This window comes from Indicator indicator, chromosome 37, assembly GCF_027791375.1.
Source record: "Indicator indicator isolate 239-I01 chromosome 37, UM_Iind_1.1, whole genome shotgun sequence".
NCBI classification, from domain to species: domain Eukaryota; kingdom Metazoa; phylum Chordata; class Aves; order Piciformes; family Indicatoridae; genus Indicator; species Indicator indicator.
This window is the reverse complement of record NC_072046.1, coordinates 1,436,842-1,459,063: the sequence shown is the minus strand read 5'-3', so window position 1 is coordinate 1,459,063 and position 22,222 is coordinate 1,436,842. Positions and strand designations below refer to the sequence as shown.

At 48.7% G+C, this 22,222-nt stretch overlaps 1 protein-coding gene across 3 annotated transcripts in view; it reads left to right on the top strand.

Annotated features, from left to right (window-relative positions):
* The window catches only part of TANC2 (tetratricopeptide repeat, ankyrin repeat and coiled-coil containing 2), a 230,747-nt gene that overhangs the window by 109,114 nt on the left and 99,411 nt on the right, over window positions 1–22,222 (top strand). For all 3 annotated transcript variants that reach the window (XM_054396496.1, XM_054396495.1, XM_054396494.1), the window contains 2 exons: window positions 5,935–6,083; window positions 16,498–16,684. In XM_054396496.1, coding sequence (XP_054252471.1) covers window positions 5,935–6,083; window positions 16,498–16,684 — 336 coding nt within the window. The remainder of the gene's footprint in view (window positions 1–5,934; window positions 6,084–16,497; window positions 16,685–22,222) is intronic.

Below are 22,222 nucleotides of genomic sequence, written 5' to 3'. Positions count from 1 at the left end.
AGTAAAAAAACCACAGTGTGCTCCTCTAGGGCTTGAGGTGGGGAGTCACATCTTGTTTCTTCCACTTTGTCTTCTGATTTCAGAGTCATTAAGTCACATTTGTGTTAAGTTTTGGAGTTTTTTACCATGAAGACTGAACTTTGCATAAGGGAGCACTGGGTGTGGGTACAGAAGTGCTGCTTTGGGATTCCCTTTCTTCCCTGGGGTCTGTGCTGGGCAATGGGAAGCTCTTGCCCTGCTGGGTTTTGCTTCTGTTTGTTGCCCTCCTGGACCAATGGGTGAAGGGCTGCAGGCTCTGATTTACTGCTTCCAGCATTCAGCTGCTTGGACAGATAAAAACTCCAGATAGCCTGAACATGTGTAATATTTTAATCTGAAAGGACAACCTGTTTCACATCTCTGCAGGAGCTTTTATTTATATAATGCTGCAGTTCCTTGTCCCTTCCGAAGATTAAGGATTAAAAGAAGTATCCTTTAGCATAGCTTTTTGGTGACTCCTGCCTAAAATTCATTTGCAAATTGCATGCAATCTTTTGAATATTATTCTTCTCCTTTCACTTTTTAGAAGGTTTCTTTAATTTCTGCATAGTTCCCTACAAAGGCTTCTGAATGTCTTGGGTTTGGGGGTTGTGGTTTTTTTGCAGTACAAAGGATGGTTGCTTACATTTCTCTTGGAAGAAAATAAAATAAATCCCTGTGCTGCTTGGACAAATTACCTCTCCTTCCAACCAGGCTGCAGCTTCTGAGACTAATCTGTCTTGGAGCTGTTCCTGGATTTTTATTTATGTGGTTAGAAATAAGCAATTCACTGCAATGTGTTTGTACTCAGTGGCTATTTCTGTGATGGAAGTCCTTGGACTAGTGGGAAACATCTAGTAAATCTCTGCTGGTTTTGACTCTGACTGGAGTACCTGAGATGCTGACTCCAGGTTTGGAGCACTCACCTTGAAATTGAAAAGAACAAATTACAAAGTAGGGAAAATTATCTGGAAGGATCGTTTAATAATAATAAGCAGAAAAAGCATTTGTCATGTCACAGAACCACAGCATAACTTAGATGATCTTTCTGATTTCCTGTGCTATGGGCAAGGACATCTTCATGGAATCATGGAGTGGTTTGTGTTGGAAGGGACCTCAAGGATCATCTAGTTCCAAGCCCCTGCCATGAGCAGGGTGGCTCTGAGCAACCTGATCTAGTGTGAGGTGTCCCTTCCCATGGCAGGGGGAGTTCGAACTGGATGATCCTTGAGGTCCCTTCCAACCCTAACAATTCTATGATTCTGTGATCTTCATGGAATCATAAAATGGTTTGTGTTGGAAGGGACTTTAAAGATCATCTAGTGCCCATCCCCTGCCATGGGCAGGGACATCTTCGTCTGTGTTGCCAGGAAGTTCGTTACTATTTGTTGGTGTAGTAGAGGTTGGTTCTTGGTGCTGCCTGGAGTGTGAGTGTTGGAGCTGCTGTAGATAGTTGCACCCCAAGTGTCAGAATACCTAAAAATACCTCAGACCAGTTCTGTTGGCAGCTGTGCTCTCAAATTTCCTGGTGAGACTGGGGACACACACACGCTGGGTGTGATGGAGTGTGTGTCAAACTTGGCTGCAGCACCAACTGGGAAGCACACGTGGCAGGGGAGGAAAAACCCAGGTCTATCCTTTCATTGGACTTAGAAAGTGAGTATTAGGTCTTACTGTCAACCCTGAAAGGCAAGTTACAGCTCCTTCCCATAATCCCCATTCACAGGCATCTCAGAGCTCTTCTGTCTCTTCCCTGACACTCAATTAAACGACTGCACTGATTTTTAAAGACCTAAAACCAAAGGAGGGAATAATCCAGTACAATGGTGCTTTGCTTAAGTTCAAAGTTATCTGGGCTTTGGAAGCCACCTTGTAATAACTTACTGGATCATCCTCTACTAAATGTGATGCTCTCAGAGCTCAGCTGCTTCAGCTCTTGATAGCTTCAGCCATGAGCAGCACCTCCAGGTGAATTGGGGCTCTTACCAGAGCACACAATTATTGTCCTCTCTACCTTCTCTGTTCTTATGGGAGAAGCTCATAATTTTCTTTATATTCCAGGTGAAAGGCAGCCTTGTGCCCCTTGGAGGTCTTTTAGGGGTGGTGTAGAAGAGGTTTAAGGAGAAGGTGAAACCCAGCCCCTCCAAAGCAAGCTGTTCTCTTTGGTCAGTGTTAGGTTGATGATTTGATTTGAATGATCTTAGAGGTCTTTTCCAACCTTCATGATTGTGAGTGGTTCCCAACACTGAGCTGAGGGAAACCAGCTCTGCCCAGTGCCCTGCACCCTGCCCCAGCATACTCTGGGCACTGTCCCTGACTCCTGCCCTGGGTGGGCAGTGCAGGCATAGACCCAGCTTCTCCTGTCTGCCAAGGTGCAGCAGCACAGGATGGGCATCATTGGTGTCACTGAAGCACAGACTCTGGAGAGGACCTTTGGAGATCATCTAGTCCAACAGCCCTGCTACAGCAGGGCCACCTACAGCAGGTTTCACCAATTGGGTGTTCTGTTACCATGTCCAGAATGATCATGAGCCAGCAGTGTCCTCTCAATTGGCATCCTGGGGTGCATCAAGAAGAGTTTGGCAATTGGGTTGAGGGAGGTTTTCCTCCCATTCTACTCTGCCCTACTGAGGCCTCATCTGGAGTACTGTGTCCAGCTCTGGACTCCCCAGCTCAAGAAGGACAAGGAACTCCTTGAGAGGGTACAGCTAAGGGCTGCAAAGATGATTAGGGGACTTGGAACATCTCTCTTAGGAGGAAAGACTCAGAGAGACTTGGGGCTTTTTAGCCTGGAGAAGAGCAGACTGAGGGGGAATCTTCTCCATGCTTGTCAATACTTAAAGGGTGGCTGTCAGGAGGATGGGACCAGGGACAGTGGTACCCAGTGACAGCACAAGAGGCAATGGGCATGAACTTGGACACTGGAAGTTCTATCTAAATATGAGGAGGAACTCCTTCACTTGGAGGGTGGTTGAGCACTGGAGCCAGCTGCCCAGAGAGGTGGTGGAGCCTTCATCTCTGGATTCACTCCAAACCCACCTGCACAACCTGCTCTAGGCAGAGAGTTGGACTGGATGATCTCCTGAGGTCCTTTCCAACCCCTACCATTCTGTGATCCTGTGTTCTGAAGATAGCATGGGGAATGTGTAATAAACTTGTGATGGTTCTGAGTTGAGGCATATCCTAGATACTGATATCTAGGGTAAAGTCTCAAAGTCTTTTTTTTTTTTTTTTTTAAAGAGAAAAATAACCTTGGAAATAAAAGTGTCTCTCATTTCCATTTTACGTAAAGGTGTCTGTTCTGGATTTGACTCCCAGAGCCAGTGGATGCCCACAGATTGAATGTGGGTGGTCAGCAGTTCAGAAAATGGGGCCAGCCATCTAAATTTGGCTCCCTCTTCAATCCACCCTCCTCACGTCAGCGTTGTTTGAGGCAGTACAATAGGGATTCAGTCATTTAAAAGCAGCTTCTGTTACCATACTCCAGAATCCAGCTTCCTAACCATGGAATAAGAACTGCTCCAGGTGCTCATCTGCCAGAGCTGGTGGTGCTTCTGGACATGGATGCAGTTGATTGTGAGCTTCTGCATGGTTTTGAGTTTGTTAGGAGTGCAGGTGGGACACCAGAAAAGGCCTCCAAGCTTCCATGGGATGTGTCTCTTCTCCCAGGCATCTAATGATAGGACAAAGGAAATGGGGTTTGAGTTGAGGCTTAGATGGGACATTACAGATTCACAGATTGCATCAGGTTGGAAGGGACCCTCAAAGGTCATCTTGTCTAACCCTCCTGCACTCAGCAGGGACACCTCCAACTAGAGCAAGCTGCCCAGGGACACATCAAGTCTGATCTCAAATGTCTGCAGGGACAGGGCCACATTCCTGGGCAGCCTGTTCCAGTGTCTCTCCACCCTCATGGTGCAGAACTTCCTCCTGTCCAGCCTGAGCCTCCCCTGCACCACAAGCCCTTGTAAACAGTTCCTCCCCAGCCTTCCTGCAGGTCCCTGTCAGATATTGAAATGCAGCTCTAAGGTCTCCCTGGAGCCTTCTCTTCTCCAGGCTGAAGAGTCCCAACTCCCTCAGCCCCCCTCACCTTCTTTACTGAGACAGACTTCTTTACAGAGATGAGCCTGGGTGACTTTAACCTCTGGCCTGAAACTGCACCAGGGGAGGTTTAGGTTGGACATGAGGAAGAATTTCCTTCCTGCAAGAGTGGTCAGGCATTGAAACAGGCTGCTCAGGGAGGTGGTGGAGTCCCCATCCCTGGAGGTGCTCAAGAAGCTGTAGCTGTGGTGCTTCAGGACATGGTTTAGTGGTCATGGTAGTTAGCTGACAGTTGGACTTTATGCTCTTAGAGGTCTTTTCCAGCCTTAGTGATTCTGTGGTTCTGTGATTCTGAGTTCAATGGGACTTTCTGGAAGCATTTTCATGCTTCATTTTTTTTCTGAGGTCCTGTGCATACCCCAGGTGCTGTGATTTGTGGCTTTCAGTTCCAGTTATCAGAAAGCAATATTTAAGGTAACATCTTTTTACTGTAGCTTCAGGCTGAGTGCTGGAGCACCACCCCCCACACCCCCTCCCCAGCCAGGATGGAGCTGGGAAATGGAGATGGGCTCTCTTCCAGATTGCACATTATCAGATGAATAATTAACTGTAGACTAATTGCAAATCCTAATTAGTCTCCTACAACTGCACTAAACACAGTATTGCTTCGGTGTAATGTGGAAAGAACTTGACCTTCAGGCTTTAATAGTGCTGCTGGTGTGAGCAGGGGAGAGCTTGACTTTCAGAACTTCTGTGACACCACAAGTCAAGAACCTCCCCCAGTGCCTGTTAGAAAATTGCAAAGATTCAGCAGTGCCAAGACCCACATCTGGCCTTTTCCCTGCGGGGCACTGCTGGCTGGGAGCTTCTCTGCTGCTCTTCTAAAGATGGTAGGGGAAAAAAAAGTAGGAAAAAATATCTGGAATGTTGGGTTTGACCTAATTTATGGCCTTGATGGGGAATTGGAGGGTGGACTTTGCTTTGTTTCGTGGCTGCACAAGGAGGTTTGGTGTCTTGAGAGCAGTGCCTTCCATATAGCCATGAGGAAGATGCACCTGGGTTCTCTGTCCTGTTCTTTGCTGTTAACCATTTGGGAGCACAGGGTGGCTGCTCTGTACCTCATGGAGTGCTTTCAAAATGGCAAACTGTAACTCCAAGTCCTCTCTGAGTGACTTGGAGCTGGTTTCTGCATGAGAGAGAGGAGAAGGAAGGCTCAGGAAGACTCTCCCTTGTCCTTTGGTGGTACAGGAAACGTGGCTCTTTGGTGCTTTGGTAGAGGGATAAGATGACTCCTTGCTTCCATGGGAGGTGCTGAGTGTGTAATGAGCAATGAGAAGAGAAGTGACAGCTAATATTAGAAAAAACAGGTATTGACAGCTCAGGCTGAGGGGAGACCACCTCACCCTACACCTCCCTGAAAGGAGGTTGGAGAGAGCTGGGAGTTGGTCTCTTCTCCCAAGGGACAAGCGATAGGACAAGAGGAAATGGCCTCAAGTTGCACCAGGGTACTGGGTATCGGGAACCATTTCTTTTCTGCAGGAGTGGTCAGGGACTGGAACAGGCTGCCCAGGGAGGTTTCTTCATCCCTGGAGGTGTTCAAATTATGTGGCCATGACACTGGGTTTAATGGCCATGCTGGTGTTAAGCTGATGGTTGGACTTGATGATCTTGGAGGTCTTTTCCAACCTTACTGATTTGATAATCCTATGCTGATGACCAGCACGTGACATTAAAACAGCCTTGAAGAGGGAGTAACCTGAGACCCCAGCTTGTGCCCTTGCAGCCTGGAAAGCGAGTGGTGTCCTGTTGGTAACAACCCTGGGCAGCAGCTATGGTGAACAATTCCTGACTGACTCTGTTTTCCTTCCTGTTTAGGTGATTCTGAGCAGGAGCTGGGACCCCCTCCATCCGTAGATGAGGCAGCAAACACACTCATGACTCGCCTGGGCTTCCTCCTTGGAGAGAAAGTCACGGAGGTACAGCCAGGGCCCCAGTACAGCATGGAGGTGCAGGATGAGAACCAGGTAGGACCTCTGCAGACCTTCCTGCTCCTGCTGCACAGGCTGTGGTCTGCATGCAGCAGTGCTTGTTCTCTAATTGCACAGCAGCTGAGTGTCTCATCATGGTGAAATAATTGCTCTGAGGTAAAAGGTTGCAGCTCCTGGCTGAGCAGTGACTCATGGCTGCAGCGCTACACGTTTGGGGGATCAGCTGCTACCCTGTGAAGCAGCTTCTGTTGTTTTTCTCTTTTGACAACTGTTGGAGGAGTGGGCAGCATTTTTTAATCAGATTACAGTGACCAAAATAATCTCTGCTTCCATGGCATCTCCTGTGCAGTGTTGCACAAGTCCTTTAGCAGTGTTACATAAGGGCTCGCAGCTTCTCCAGGAAGGAGGTGAGCAGCCAGAGCCTGATTTTTACAGAGAGGTGCCCAAGTTTGGCTCATGGTTGCTGAACAAGGTGGTCTCATGCTTGAAAACAGATACAGAAGGCAAGTCATAACATCTGTGTTGTGATGGAGTTTCTTCTATCCCCTGTGGCTGGCTGAAGAGGGGAGATATCACTCTCCACAACTGCCTGGAAGGAGGATGGAGTGAGGTGGGGTTGGTCTCTTCTCTCTAGTATCAGGTGATAGAAGGAGAGGCAATGGCCTCAAGTTGCACCCAGGGGAGGTTCAGGTTGGCTATTAGGAAAAATTTCTTTCCTGCAAGAGTGGTCAGCATTGGACAAGCTATCCAGGGAGGTGGCTGAACAACCCCAACTCCCTCAACCTGGAGAAAAGAAGGTTCCAGGGAGACATTGTTGTGGCCTTTCAGTACTGAAGGGGCTGATCAGAAAGCTGGGGACAGACTTTTGAGCAGGGCCTGTTGTGACAGGACAAAGGGTGATGGTTTGAACTGAAAGAGGGAGATTCATGTTGGAAAGAAGGAAGAAATGTTTGACACTGAGGGTGGTGTCCCATGTTGGCCAGAGAGATGTTAGATTCCCCATCCCTGAAACCACTGCAGGTGAGGTGGTTTGGGGCTCTGAGCAACCTGCTCTGGCTGCAGATGTCCCTGCTGATGACTGCAGGGGGGTTGGAGTAGATGAGGTTTAAAAGTCCCTTCCAACCCAGACCATCCTGTGACTCCAGGAAGATGTTTTCTGTATATTCAAGCTGGGTACCCACAATGACCTTGATGACACATCTGAATCTCTGTCCCAGCCTGTGCCACTTGGCAGGAAACTCAGAGACCAGTTGCTCTACTGAGCCCAGGACCTCTCCTTGCACAAAGCCAGGAGTGCCCTTGGTGAGCAGGGTGGAGAGCATCATCCTGGGATCTGTCAGTCCTGTCTGACTTTCTGCATGGGCTGAGAGCCAGGCAATGTGCTTTTGTAAAGTTTGGGGGTTTAACACATTCATTAAGCTTTTAACACTTTCATTCATTTTTTTTTTTAAAGTAAGTTGTGATGGAGTTGAAATGTGCTTTACATTGTCCCATACATGCTTTAACAGACACCTATTTGAACTGAAGACTTCAAAGTCAAGCAGAGCTTTCTGCTATAAATGGTGCCTTTTGTTGGTGCCTTTTGACCAAAAAAAAAAACATATCTTAAAATCTCATCTTTTCTCTAAAGCCAAAGATGTCTTTGGAACATAAATAAAGGAAGAATCGAAAGAGAAACAGCAGAGAGTTGTCCTCTAAAATAGATTTGTTATCTTGGGCTGCGTGCTAATTTTTGCATGAAAAAGTTTGACAGGGCCTTTGAATGTTCTTCATGTGCTGGTGGAGATAAAGAGAGGCAGGTTCCTCAATTACCCAGCTCATTTTTTTTCCTTTCTTTGTGAGCATCTCCTGCTGTCAGCACTTGCCTAGAATTGCAGAACGCTCCGGGCTGGGAATGACCCCTGGAGGTCGTCTCGATCCAGCTGCCTGCTGAAAGCAGGGCTGGCTTCAAAGTTGGGCTGTGTCACTCAGGGCTTGTCCAGGCCAGGTTTGAAGATCTTCATGGATGGAGGATCTGCAGGCTCTCTGGGCAGCCTGTTCAGGGCTTGACAGCTCCAACTGTAAAGGGCTTTTTTTCTTCTACTGAGCAGAAAATATCCATGATGTAACCTGTGACTGCTGCATCTGGTCCTTCCCCTTTGCACTTCTGAGAAGAGCTTGGTTGGGTGTTAGGATGAAATTCTTCACAGAAATCACAGAATTGTCTGGGTTGGAAGGGACCTCAAGGATCATCTAGTTCCAACCCCCCTGCCATGGGCAGGGACACTTTCCCCTAGATCAGAAAGAGAGATTGGCCATTGGAATGGGCTGCCCAGGGAGGTGGTGGAGTCACTGTCCCTGGAAGTGTTTAAAAAGGGACTGGGTGAGGCACTCAGGGCAATGGCTTAGTTGTTCAGATGGTGTTGGGTGATAGGTTGGACGTGATGACCTTGGAGGTTTTTTCCAGCCTGGTTGATTCTGTGATTCTGGTGTCTTCTCTGCAACCCCTGAAGATAGCAGGGGCCTGCAGCTGTCCCTGGATGCAGTTTAGCTGAATGAACTCTCTCCATCAGCCTCTTCTCCTTCATAGAATCATCACACCATTAAGGTTGGAAAGGACCTGCAAGATCATTAAGTCCAACTGCTAGCTCAGCACTGCCAAGTCCACCACTAAACCATGTCACTAAGCACCACATCCACATGTTTTTTGAACACAGCATTTCCATCCCTGCCCTGGGCAGCCTGTTCCAGGGCTTAGCCACTCTTTCAGTGCAGAAATTGTTCTTCATGTGCAGCCTAAACTTTCCCTGGCACAACTTGAGGCTGTTTCCTCTTTTCTTGGTGTTTGTTCCTTGGGAGAAGAGATCAGCACTCACCTGGCTGAAATCTCCTTACATGGAGTTGTAGAGAGCAATGAGGTCTCCACTCAGCCTTCTTTTCTCCAGACTAAACACCCCCAGTTCCCTCAGCTGCTCCTCACCAGCCCTGTTCTCCAGACCCTTCCCCAGCTTCGTTGCCCTTCTCTGCACACACTCCAGCAATTCAATGTCCTTCTTGTAGTAGGCTCCTAAGCATCTTGAGCATTCTAAGCTCCAGCTATCCAACAGTCTTGGTGGCCCTCCTCTGACTTTTGGCATCTATCAGTGGCTGTCTCAGGACCAGGACCACGCACAAATCCTGTCCCAGCCAAAGCTGCTTCTGAATTGCAGCAAATCTTCTGAAAACCCTCTCCAGCTCTCCTTCCCAAATTGAATTTCTTCTGCTACCCTGCTTAAAGTAGTGTTGAAAATCACACAGGGAGACGTTTATGGGATTTGCAAAGATTAATTCTTCCATTAATCATTGATTAATTAAAATCTAATGGAGACTTTGACTACCAGTTTGCACTTGAATTTAAAAATGAGAACAATTTCCCAGGGTTTAATGTGTTCATTTCCGTGGCCTGGGCGAAGAAAACCTTCTTTGTATCAGAAGCTGGGACTTGGCTGCTGCTTGTTATTCCGACCATGCTTTGCCTTCTCAAGTGAGAAAATAATGATTTGCAATCTCACCAATGCTTGAGCCGAAGGGGAGATAAGGAATAAAGGTGTTTTTGCACTAAAACTGCCCCAATCTTTACATCAGCACTTTGCATTTTCATTCAGTTGCCTTATTCTGGAGGTGTCAAAGGATACAGTCTCTAATCCAGATTGCTGTGGTTTATGAGCTGCCTCTTCCTTAATCCTTATGGGTTCAAACTAGAACATAGAAGATTTCACCTCAGCATGAGGAGAAACTTCTTCACAGTGAGGGTGACAGAGCCCTGGAGCAGGCTGCCCAGGGGGGTTGTGGCTCTCCTTCTCTGGAGGCTTTCCAAACCCACCTGGATGCATTCCTGTGTGGACTACCCTAAGGGATGCTGCTCTGGCAGGGGGGTTGGACCTGATGATCTCTGGAGGTCCCTTCCAACCTCTGATACACTGTGAGACTGTGATAATCAGGAATGCTAAAGAACAAATCCTTCTTCTACATTTTTTTAGTTTGGGGGGAAACTTTTTTTTTTTTTTTAAGTGCCTTGGCAGACAGAGAAGCCCAAAGGACAATGAGGCTGAGAGAACAATCTGATTTTTCAGAGCTTGGTGAAAATGTGACAGATGAAACAGCAGCAATAATAACACAGAACGTTCTGTCAATGGAAATTTATGTTTAAAACTTGCAGAGAGGAACATTTTTCTCTTATCAATACAGAAATCAAAGATGCCAGTCAGTGCCAAGTGATACACTGTGCTCTTTGGTAATTTCCAGTTGCAAGCAGCTCCTTCTTGGAAAGCTGTATTGATAACACAACAGAGAACTGTTGGAGAGAATATAATTTCATGGCTGTTCTTGAACCACTGGTGGTGTCAGCTGAAGGGAAGATCATAGAGCACAGAATGGTTAAAGTTGGAAGGGACCTTAGAGATCATCCAGTTCCTGCTGTGGGCAGGGACACCTCCCACCAGCCCAGGTTGCTCAAGGCCTCATCCAGCCTGGCCTTGAACACCTCCAGGGAGGAGACAACCACAGCCTCCCTGGGCAACCTGTTCCAGTGTCTCACCACCCTAACTGTCAACAATTTCTTCCTAATCTCCAGTCTAAATCTGCCTTCTTCCAGCTGAAAGCCATTGCCCCTTGTCCAGTCACCACAGGACCTTGTCAGATGTCCCTTCCCAGCTCTCCTGCAGCCCCCTTCAGGTACTAGAAGGCTGCTTTGAGGTTTCCCTGGAGCCTTCTCTTCTCCAGGCAGAACAGCCCCAACTCTGTCAGCCTGCCTGAGTGTGCCATTGAGCCAGATGAGTTTGCCATTCATACATGGAATCTTAATTTGCCTTGAAGTGTAGCTTTTCTGTGTTTTAGCCTTAGCTGATGTCATTTTGTTAGTGCTGAGATAAGTTTCAGCAGCAAGTTCTTTACAGTAACAGTTGAAACAAGGACAGTAAAACCTCACCATAAAGAATTGATAAAGGTAAAAGTGCTGCACATTCTGAAAGATCCCACACAGAGCTCATTAAAGTTTTAGATGCTGTAGTACAAGGCTGGAAGGTACCTCTGGAGATAGTCCAATTCAACTCACCCCCCTGATGCAGGAGCAGCTCAGAGCAGGTTGCTCAGGACCATTTCTGATTAGGTTTGAATATCTCCATGTCACTGGATCCCAGCATGGTGGGGTTGGAAGGGACCTCTGGAGAACATCCAGTTCAACCCCCCCTGCTAAACCAGGATCAACCACAGCAGCTTGCCCAGGATCACAGTGTCCAGATGAATTTGAAATCTCTCCGGAGAAGGAGACTCCACAACTTCTCTGGGGAGCCTGCTCCAGGGCTCCAGCACCCCCAAAGGAAAGAATTTTTTCCTCATGCCCAGATGGAACCTCCTGAGTTCCAGTTTGTGCCCATTGCCCCTTGTCCTGTCACTGGGCACAGATGAGAAGAGTCTGACCCCATCCTCTTGCTCCCCACCCTTTAGCTCTTGCTGAGCATTGCTCAGCTCCCCTCTGGGGCTGCTCTTCTCCAGGCTCTCAGCCCCAGGGCTCTCAGCCTTTGCTCCTCACAGAGATGCTCCAGGCCCCTCAGCATCTTTGTAGCCTCCACTGGACTCTCTCCAGTAGTTCCTTGTCTCTTCTGAACTGGGAAGCCCAGAACTGGACCAAGGACTCCAGAGGTGACCTCTATAAGGCAGAATAGAGGGAAAGGAAAACTCTTCTTCATGCACCATTCAGATTCTTGGCCATGAGGTTCCATTTCTGGCTGATAAGGAATTTGTCCACCAGGACTCCCGGATCCTTCTATATCTCCTGTGTCAGATGCTGCAGTCCTTCAGTCATCTTTGTGGCCCTTCACTGGTCTCACTCCAGTGTCCCCATCCCCACTGGGGAGCCCAGAGCTGGGTGCAGCACTCCAGCTGTGGTCCCAGCAGAGCTAAGCAGAAGAGAAGCATCACCTCCTTCATCCACCAGCATGACTCATCCTGAAGCAGCCCAAGATGCTGTTGACCACCTTTGCCTGAACCTCAGAAATAGCATTACCTTCAACTTCAGTGCATTGTACTGAGAGTGAATTGAAGGTAACTGATGGTGGAGAAGGTGATTTAATAGCTTTGGATGTATTGATGGAGTCTGTGCTGAATCACAAGAGACAGTCCTGCTGTAGTGAGTAGTTCAGTGAAAACAGCTGCTAGAGACACAGCAGCAATCCAAAAAGAGCTCTGTGTTGGGTTATGTTAAGCAAACCCTAAATCCCAGGAATTTTCAAGGGGAAAAAAAAATAAATCATGGAATGTTTTCACTGAATGCTGACACAGAGGTAGTTTTGAGTTGGCCACTAGAATTGATGAGCTGGAAATCATTTTGCAGAACTGAGAGCAGACTGACAAAAATCAGGGTGGTGTTTGGATGTCTGGAAAGATGGCAGCAGGACCAAGGCGGGGATCAGTCTCTGAGAAAAGGAGGCTGAGGGGAGACCTTCTCACAGTCTACAGCTCCCTGAAAGGAGGTTGGAGCCAGGTGGGGCTTAGTCTCTTTTCAGAAGGAATAAACAATAAGACAAGAGGAAACATCCCCACATTGCACCAGGGGAGCTTTAGGTTGGACATGAGGAACAATTTCTCTCCCTAAAGAGTTGTCAAGCCCTGCCCCAGGCTGCCCAGGCCAGTGGTGGAGTCCCCATCCCTGGAGGGGTGTCAAAGCCCTGGAGATGTGGTGCTGAGGGCTGTGATGACCTGGCAGTGCTGGGTTTATATTTGGACTTCATGATCCTTGAAGGCTTTTTTCAACCAAAATGATTCCATAGTTCTAGGAGAAGATGAAGAAGGTTGGTTGAGAAGGCACACGGGAGGTGATGTAACAAATGTGTGAAAGCAGAACACGCAGGGAGCCAGAATTTATAGAGCAGGCAGCTCACCTGCCATTCCTGCAGGGCTGCTGGGGGAGAGGAGATGCATTTGTTAAGTACCCAGAACAGAAAAGAATGGAAAAGAACAATAAGCATCAGCCACTGGGGGCTCACAGGTTGGACAGGGAGGGGACAGTGTTGGTTTGCATCTCCTGAGTGCTTCAGAAGGTGATGTGGTGGCAGCCACCTCCTTCTCTGGTGGGATGTTGTATCTAGATACCAGAGGGAGAGTAGAAATGATGGTGGAAGTCCCACATGGTTCATTCTCTGCCATGTTGCCACCTCTGTTCAACACAAACCCACCCTGTGGAGCTGTCACACTGGTGCTCTGTCCCTGTGCTGGCGATGTGCTGAGCCTCGTTTGGGGCACTCTAATGAAATTAGGATCAGTGCAGCTGTGCTGGTGGGAAGGCAGAGGCTTGAGGCAGTGGAGGGCACTGCCCCATCCCACCACTCACAGGGATGCTCCATTTCACCTCCAGTGCTGGGGTGGTTGTGCTCTGAGAAAGGATTTTTACAAGCCCTGTGAGATACCTTGGACAAATTAGGAGTGTTGAGATTGGAAGAGACTTTTGGGATCATCAAGCCAAACAACTCACCCAGAGCTCACAACCCACCACTGCTGTTAAGCCACTGCCACTAAACCACAGCCCTCAGCACCACATCCAGGTGGCTTTTAAACACCTCCCTGGATGGGGACTCCACCCCCTCCCTGGGCAGCCTGATCCAGTGCCTGAGAAGCCTTTCTGGGAAGAAGTTTTTCCTAATACCCAACCTGAACTTCCCCTGGTTAATGAGATCCCAGTGGCTGCACATGGGATCTGCCTTCTAATTTCAAAAGCAGTAACTCTTTTACATGTTCTACATGCAAAAGTCCACCCTAGTGCTATTTTTTCCAGCTTCAAGTATTAAATAATAAGAAAGAAAAACCCCAGATGCCCAAGCTCTTCTGCAGCTTGCAAGCATGATGCTCTCTGTGGGTTCAAGTGAGATGGAGAAGGAAATACAAATCCCTCCAGTGATTAGGGAAGTTTTCACACAGAATAGAAGGAATCCCATTAAAGCCAATTCCAAATGGGGAATTAGCCTCTGCTCTTCCTTCCTTCAGACCAGTAGCACTTCACAGCAATGAGTAAACATTGCCCACAGAGCTTAGCTGCTGAAAGCAGCAGCAGTGCAGGAGAGATCTGGTGGTTCTGCAGTGCTCCCTGAGGAAGGGGGAGATAAGGTCACCTCCCCTCTGCAGAGGCAGAAAGATAAATTGAAGGCAGGACTGCATGCTCAAAAGCCTTTCTTTTAATGCTTACTCAATGCATCTCCACCTGCTCAGTCAAACATTGGAGCAGGCTGCCCAGGGAGGTGGTGGAGTCACCATTCCTGGAGGTCAAAAAAATGTGTGGCCATGGCACTTGGGGACATGGTTTAGTGGCCATGGTGGTGTTGGGTTGATGGCTGGACTTGATGATCTTAGAGGCCTTTTCCAACCTTCATGATTCTATGGTTCTGTGCTTGAGGGGAGGTGGACTGATGGCCTGACCCACCCCAGGGGTGATGACTCCTCTGACACCCACACCAGGAACAGGATTCCTGGTCTAGGGCACTGGGTTAGCTGGGTGGAAGGGAAATGCTGAAGCTGCCCATTTTAAAGGTAATTGTGGGTGATTGCTCTGAAGTCTGTGTGAAGGTGAGGAAGGTCTTCCCAGCATTGTGCTCAATGGGCCATCTCCTGTGCTTGCCATCCTTCAGTGACTCTGGGGAGACCTTGTTGTGGCCTTTAAAGGGCCAATCAGAAAGTGGGGGACGGACTTCTGAGCAGGGGCTGTTGTGACAGGACAAGGGTGATGGTTTGACACTGAAAGATATTGAGACTGGAGAGAAGGGAGAAATATTTGACACCAAGGGTGGTGAGACACTGGCTAAGGTTGCCCAGAGAGGTGTGAAATGCCTCATCCATGGAACCATTGCAGGTCAGGTTGTTTGGGGCTCTGAGCAACCTGCTGTAGTTGCAGGAGTCTCTGCTGACTGCAGCAGGGTTGGACTGGATGACTTTTAAAGGTTCCTTCCCACCCAAGGCATTCTGTGATGCTATGACTGCAGCAGCATTGCCTGCAGATGCTCCAGGACACCTCCCTAGAGAGGAGGAACTTCTGTGAGGGAAAGTTGAGTATCCAGTTGCCTGCGGTTAAAACAAGAGCTCTTCCTTGTCTCACAACATGTCTCAGATGGAACTCAAGGCTAATTTTGTTGGTTTAATAGCCTCAGCTCTCTGTACAGCAGCAGGTGTGTAACCCCTTCCAGGTTTCTTGCACACAGTAGCTTCTAGGCTCTTTGTAACTTTGAAAACATCATTTTTGTGTGTGTGCTGCTGCACTTCTTTGTTTTGTTCTGCCTTTGAGAGCATCATTTTCCCTCTTACCAGGGGAGGCTTCAGCTTTATCTGGTGGGGAGGACATGTCTGGGCAGGGAAGGGCTGTCTGGTATCTTGCTCAGGGGTTTTGAGCTTCCTCTTCACAAGGGTTTCAAACCTCTCAAGTGAAGGAAACATTTACACAGCAACATAACAACTGCCCTGTGTAGGATTTTCCTGTATGTGATGGGTTTTGCTGGAAGAAAAGGTGAGATCATGCTGTGGAGTTACCACCCTGGAGATCTCTCCTTCAACAGAGACACAGAATTTAATTCACAGTAGCATCTTTGTTTTGTTTTGTTTTGTTTCTCTGTGTTCTGGTTTGCTTTCAGTTCAGTTCTAACAAAAGAAGGAAAATTCCTAACCAAGTGTGGAATCAGATTTTTGTTTCAAGCCCCTTTATTTAGGATTTCTGCGTTTCCTGTTGAATGTGGAAGCTGGAATCTCTAAGGCCTGAGAACAAGCCCAGTGCCTGCACTTCCTGCAGATGTGAGCTGGCACAGGGAACGTTGTCATTAGGAACAGGAAAATGCTTCTTGAATGTCACCATCCAAAGCAAACCCTCAAGTATGAGTCTTAGACAGACTTTTACCCCCTGGTGCTGGGCTGTGTTGAGTGACACAGAATCATAGAAATTCTTGTGGTTGGATGACCTCTAAGGTCATCAAGTCCAGCTGTCAGCCTAACACCACCATGTCCCCAAGTTCTGTGCCCACATGTTTCCTGAACACCTCCAGGGATAGCAACTCCACCACCTCCCTGGGCAGCCTGTTCCAGTGCCTGACCACTCTTTCAGGGAAGAGATTGTTCCTCATCTCCAACCTAAACCTCCCCTGGCACAATTTCAGGCCATTTCCTCTGATACTAGGGAGAAGAGCTCAACCCCAACCTCACTCCAGCTCCTTCCAGGGAGCTGTAGAGAGCAATGAGGTCTCCCCTCAGCCTCCTCCACACTAAACAGCCGCAGCCCCATCAGCTGCTCCTCCCCAGCCCTGTTCTCCAGACCCTTCCCTAGCTTCGTTGCCCTTCTCTGGACCCCCTCCAGCCCCTCAACGTCCTTGTAGCGAGGGGCCCGAGGCTGACCCCAGCGTCTGAGCTGCAGCCTCCCCAGCGCAGGCCCTCCCCGGCTGCCCTGTTCCCGGTTGGTGTCTTGCAGAGCTCGGCGGTGACGCAGCGCATCAGCCCCTGCTCCACGCTGACCAGCAGCACGGCCTCGCCGCCCGCCAGCAGCCCCTGCTCCACCCTGCCGCCCGTCAGCACCAGCACCACCGCCAAGGACTGCACCTACGGCGCCGTCACCAGCCCCACCTCCACGCTGGAGAGCAGGGACAGCGGCATCATCGGTGAGTGCTGGCAGCGGCCGCGTGGGCGCTGCAGGGCCGGGGTTAGATGTTGTGCCTGTGGCTGGTACTTAATGGGATGGTTTGGAGTCACTGGAGCCAGCGCTGCAGTGCCCACGGGGGGTTGTACCTCTCCCCCTTCCACTCGGCATGGGTGACACCACGTGGAGTTGGACAGCAGGTTCTGCATGGGACAGCAACGTGCCCTTGTGGCCAAGAGGACCAGTGGTAGCCAGCAGGGCTAGGGAGCTTCTCCTCCCGCTCTGCTCTGCCCTGCTGAGACCACACCTGTAATACTGTGTCCAGTTTTGGGCTCCCCAGTTCAAGAGAGACAGAGACCTGCTGGAGAGAGTCCAGCAGAGGCTACAAGGGTGACTGGGGGACTTGAATATCTCTGCTGTGAAGAGAGACTGAGAGGGGATCTCATTAGTGTCTATAAATACCTGAGGAGTCAAGATGAAGGGGCCAAGCTCTTTGTGGTGATGTCCAATGATAGGACAAGGAACAGGCTGGAACACAGGAGGTTCCACCTCACCACTGTGAGGATGCTGGAGCCCTGGAGCAGGCTGCCCAGAGAGATTGTGGAGTCTCTTTTTGTAGAGACTTTTCAAATCCCACTTGGATGCCTTGCTGTGCAGCCTGCCCTGGGTGACCCTGCTTTGGCACAGAGGTTGGACTCAATGATCTCTGGAGGTCCCTTCCAACCCCTCACATTCTGTGATGCTGTGATTTCTCCAGCTAAGAAGGTTTTACTTTGCCAACAGCTTTTGTAGTGTTGAAAAAGACAGAAGAAAAGCAGGTTGATAATTCAGGGAGGTCAGTTTTCCCAGGGATTAATCTTTTGCTGGGCTTGGTTCGGCTCCTGTGTGCCACAACCACCTTTGTAGCACTTCTGCCTGATCTGAAAATGCAAATCTGGAAGCTATTCTGAGCTGCAAACTCAAGTAGGTTAATGAATGCTGGGAGGAGGCATTGCAGTGGCACACACCCTTCCTTCTCTGTTCACCATGTCCCACGAGCAGAGCTTCAGCCTCTCCAACAGCAGCTTCTTGAAGCCTTGGTTGGGCTGGAAAATCATGGTGAGTAAAAGTGGATGCTTGATTCCAGCTGGATCTTACCCCTGGCAGAGCTGTGCATCAGGTCTGAGGCTTGAACAAAGCCTGTTGGGGAGCAGCAGAAGAGGCAAAACTCCATGTGCTCTGCTTTCCTCAGCTGCTGTCACTGCTGAGGGCTGTCAGGGTGTGCTGGGGTGTTGGGCTCATCTGGCTCTCATGGCTGGTTGGGAGGTGCCAACCTGAAGGTGACAAAATGTGGAGTTCCTTGTCCATGTGAAAGCCAGAGGAGGACTGGGTGGCCTCTGAGGTACACCTGGGAGTCAGAGAAGCATCAGCATGGTCCTGGTTCCTGACCTGGTTCCTGGATACTGAATCTTTTTGCTCAGAGGTGCAACACTGGAACAGGTTCTCCAGGGAGGTGGTAGAGGCCCCATCACTGGAAATATCCCAGGTCAGGCTTGATGGGGCTCTGAGCAACCCCATCTAGCTGGGGGTGTCCCTGCTGACTGCAGGGGGGTTGGACTGGATGACCTTTGGAGGTCCAGTCCAACCCAGTGCATTCTGTGATTTTTTCTGCCCTGATCCTTTACAGTAGTTCCATAGGAATTAATTTTTAAGCCTGAACCATTTTTCTTTTTTGCATCTCAAGGAAGTTTCTTAAAAGTTCTGCTGGAAACTCAAATTTTCCCATGGAAACTTTTGAAATAACAGAAGGTGGCTTATCCCAAGGCTATGTTAATGTATCCCAGATGGAGAAGCCATGGACAAATACATTTGTATGGAGTAGGGGAAACACTTTTCAAGGCTTTCAAGAGGCAAAGCCTTCCTCTGCTGGTGTTTGCACTCAAAGGAAATCAAGAGCCTCTTTCTCCTCTTATTTCCTCCCCTCCTTTTATTTTCACAACAATATTTTCAGCACCTTCTTATTCTGGCATTTGATGGAAGCTGAACAGCTGTAACAAATCATGGGGGGAAAATGGTCTTCTCCAGCCACGCTTTTCACAGCAGTGAAGAAAATTGGATGGTTTTGGTTGCTTTTCTGTGCCTCTGCTGTCATCTGCAGGCATAAGGTCACTTGGAGCAAGGGGAAGCTAGAGGTGGATGTGGAGGTTGCTCATTACCCTCCTGCTGGGGTGGGAATTGGGTGTGCCACAACTCAGAAGGGTGCTCTCTGCATGGCAGCAGTTCCCTGGAATGATTTTCTCTATAGAGCAAAGCAGAGAAATGGTCCATGTGTAGGAAGCAAAGGCCACCTTGTGCTTTGCTCTTCTGGTAGGGACACATCAGCTCCCCTCTTTCTGGAGAGTCAGGGACCAGCTTTCCCTTTTGGTTGCATTCCTCAATGACTGGATTCAGATGGAATCATCTTGTTTGCATATCCCCTGCTCATGTTTGGGCTCTGCAAGGGGGATGGTAATGATGTGGCTTTTGGTCTGAGCAGCTTCTCTTGGTACATGGAAAGTGTAAATCTGTTGGAGATTTCCTTGTCAAAACTACTCTGGTTTTCATGCCATTCATGTGTGCAGGAAAAAGAGTAAACCTTTCTCTGGGTGTTTGATGTTTTCTGAATCATGGTCCCTCCTGCTCCCCCCAGATCATTGAATCATAGAATGCACTGGGTTGGAAGAGACCTTTAAAGGTCATCCAGTCCAACACCCCTGCAGTGAGCAGGGACATCTGCAGCTAGAGCAGGTTGCTCAGAGCCCCATCAAGCCTGACCTTGAATGTGTCCAGGGATGGGGGTCCACCACCTCCCTGGCAACCCATTCCAGTATCTCACCACTCTCATTGTAAAGAACATCTTCCAGATGTCCAAATCTCCCCTGCTCTAGTTTCAAACCATTGCCCCTTGTCCTATCACTGCAGTCCCTCTTCAGCCTTCCTGTAGATCCCCTTCAGGTACTGGAAGGCAACTCTAAGGTCTCCCTGGAACCTCCTCTTCTCCAGGCAGAACAGCCCCAACTCTCTCAACCTGTCCTCATAGGAGAGGTTCTCCAGCTCTCCAATCATCTTTGTGACTTCCTCTGGACCTGCTCCATCAGGTCCATGTCCATCTTGTGTTGGGAGCCCAAGATCTAAGAGTGATTTAAACCAGGTAACTCCAATGGGTCTCTTACTCATCCTGATAAGATTTGTGGTTTGGGGATGGATCTGTTCTTTGCCACCCATTAGTCTTGAGCTCGAATGAGCATCACTTCCAAATCCAGCAATTGTGACTTGCTACCAAATGTCATAGTTAGTTTAAAAACTCAGAGGCTTCAACATGTGCCCCAGAGAGTTAATGTGCTGTTTGAGAGTTAGTTTTGAGAGCTGTAATTGAGAGTTAGATTTGAGAATTAAAAGGACAGAAAGAGTTAATCAAGGTGGGAAAGTTGATCCTGACAACATCATGCATAATTGCTTCTCTCCCTGTGACTTTTGCTTAGCATAAAATGGTTTTATCCACATTAAGCTGATTTTCCATGGCTGTATTGCCAGACACAACATTAATTTGTCATAGTGAAATCAGAGTGTGGCTCTTTAGACTGAGTTAACTGCATTAAGAGGATAACTATCCACAAAGTGGGCACTTTGGCATTCTAATCTGGATGTAAAGACCAGTTTTGAAACCAGTGGGTTTTTTGTTTCTCTGATGCCTTGTCCTCTTGGAGTTATTCCTGTCCATTTGTATGCCACCTCTTATATAATGCCAATGATTAGAGAACAAGCATGGTGGATCCGTGAGCTGCACAGCACAGAGGCTATTTCATGCTTGCTGATGACTTTAATCAAGGCACCACTTGGGTTAGAACAGACTTAGCTGTTAGAACAGACTTAGAAATGTTAGATCCTCTGCAGTACAGCTTGGTCTGCTTACATTGGAAGGGTAACAAAAGATGTTACAAGGTTCAGATCTTCAAACCCAGGCATCTGTATTTGGGAAAGAAAAGAAATGGGGAAGGAGGAGAGAGGAGGTGAGCCAAGAGGAGAGATAGGAGCTGGAAGACACTAAATCCTCTTCATGTAAAACAGAATGGCTGGTGAAAATGCTGACCTGACTTTAACCTCTGAGCAGCTTCCAGGATTTTTTTGTTGTTGTTGTTTTGGCTCTCACTGTGTAAAAGCAGCCAACTGTTAATGCTGAAAATCTGCTACTGAAAAAAGAACTGGGCAGAGGATCATGTGCTGCCAAGGGGGGGACTTTGCACCTCATGGCCCTGCAGAAGGGGACTGGAAAGTTTTGCACTTGATGAGCAGAGGGCTGGAGCACCTCTCCTGTGGAGACAGACTGAGAAAGTTGGAGCTGTTCATTCTGGAAAGGAGAAGGCTCTGAGGAGACCTTCTTGTGGCCTTCCAGGATCTTAAGAAAGCTGGGGAGGGACTTTTTAGGGTGTCAAGGAGTGAAAGGTCTGAGGGGAATGGAGCAAAACTAGTAATGGTTAGATTCAGATTGGATGCTAGGAAAAAATTCTTCCCCATGAGGGTGGTGAGAGACTGGCAGAGGTTGCCCAGGGAGGTGGTGGAAGCCTCATCCCTGGAGGTTTTTGCAGCCAGGCTGGATGTGGCTGTGAGCAACCTGCTGTGGTGTGAGGTGTCCCTGCCCATGGCAGGGGGGTTGGACCTGGCTGAGCCTTGAGGTCCCTTCCAACCCTGACAATTCTATGATGAGAAAATGTCCAGCAGTCTTTACAAGGCTGCAGAAATAAACCAGAAAACATTTCTTGCCAGTATGTAAAGCTCACCCAAGTGCTTGTGGTGTTCAAGCAGCACTTCAGGTCAGGCTCCCAAGGGTGCTGAGAGCAGGGCTGGTTCCCTGTTGACTCTTGCTGTAGAAGTGCTGTGATTTATTCCAGTATGAGACAGGGCCACACTTTCCCTTCGTGCAGAGGTCAGTGAGGATCTGCTCTGTGCTTTGTTGTCAGAGGGATCACCTCGAGCAGGGAGAGAGGAGTGATGTGAGACAGCTGAAAGGGAGCCCAGTGAGCTGCACTCCCTTGTGCAATGCTGGATGGGTCTGGTGCCAGGTGGGGCACTCAGCTACACTTGGACTCTGTGGATTTTGACAGTGAATGACACAAAACCAGGAGTGCCACCATCCAGTGTGACTTGGAGAGTTGAATAGAGTTGAATCTCATGAAGTTCAGCAAGGGCAAGTGTAGGATCCTGCACCTGGGGAAGAATAACTCCCTGCAGCAGTACAGGTGAGGGGTGACCTGCTGGGAAGCAGCTCAGTGGAAAAATACTTGGGAGTTCTGGTGGACAACAGGGTGACCATGAGCCAGCAATGTGCCCTTGTGGCCAAAAAGGCCACTGGTATCCTGGGATGAATCAGGAACAATTTGGCAAGCAGGTTGAGAGAGGTTCTGCTTTCCCTCTATGCTGCTCTGGAGTTCTGTGTCTATTTCTGGGGTCCCCAGCTCAAGAAGGACAGGGAACTGCTTGAAGAGGGTACAGCAAAGGGCTACAGAGATGGGTAGGGGACTGGAACATCTCTCTTATGAAGAAA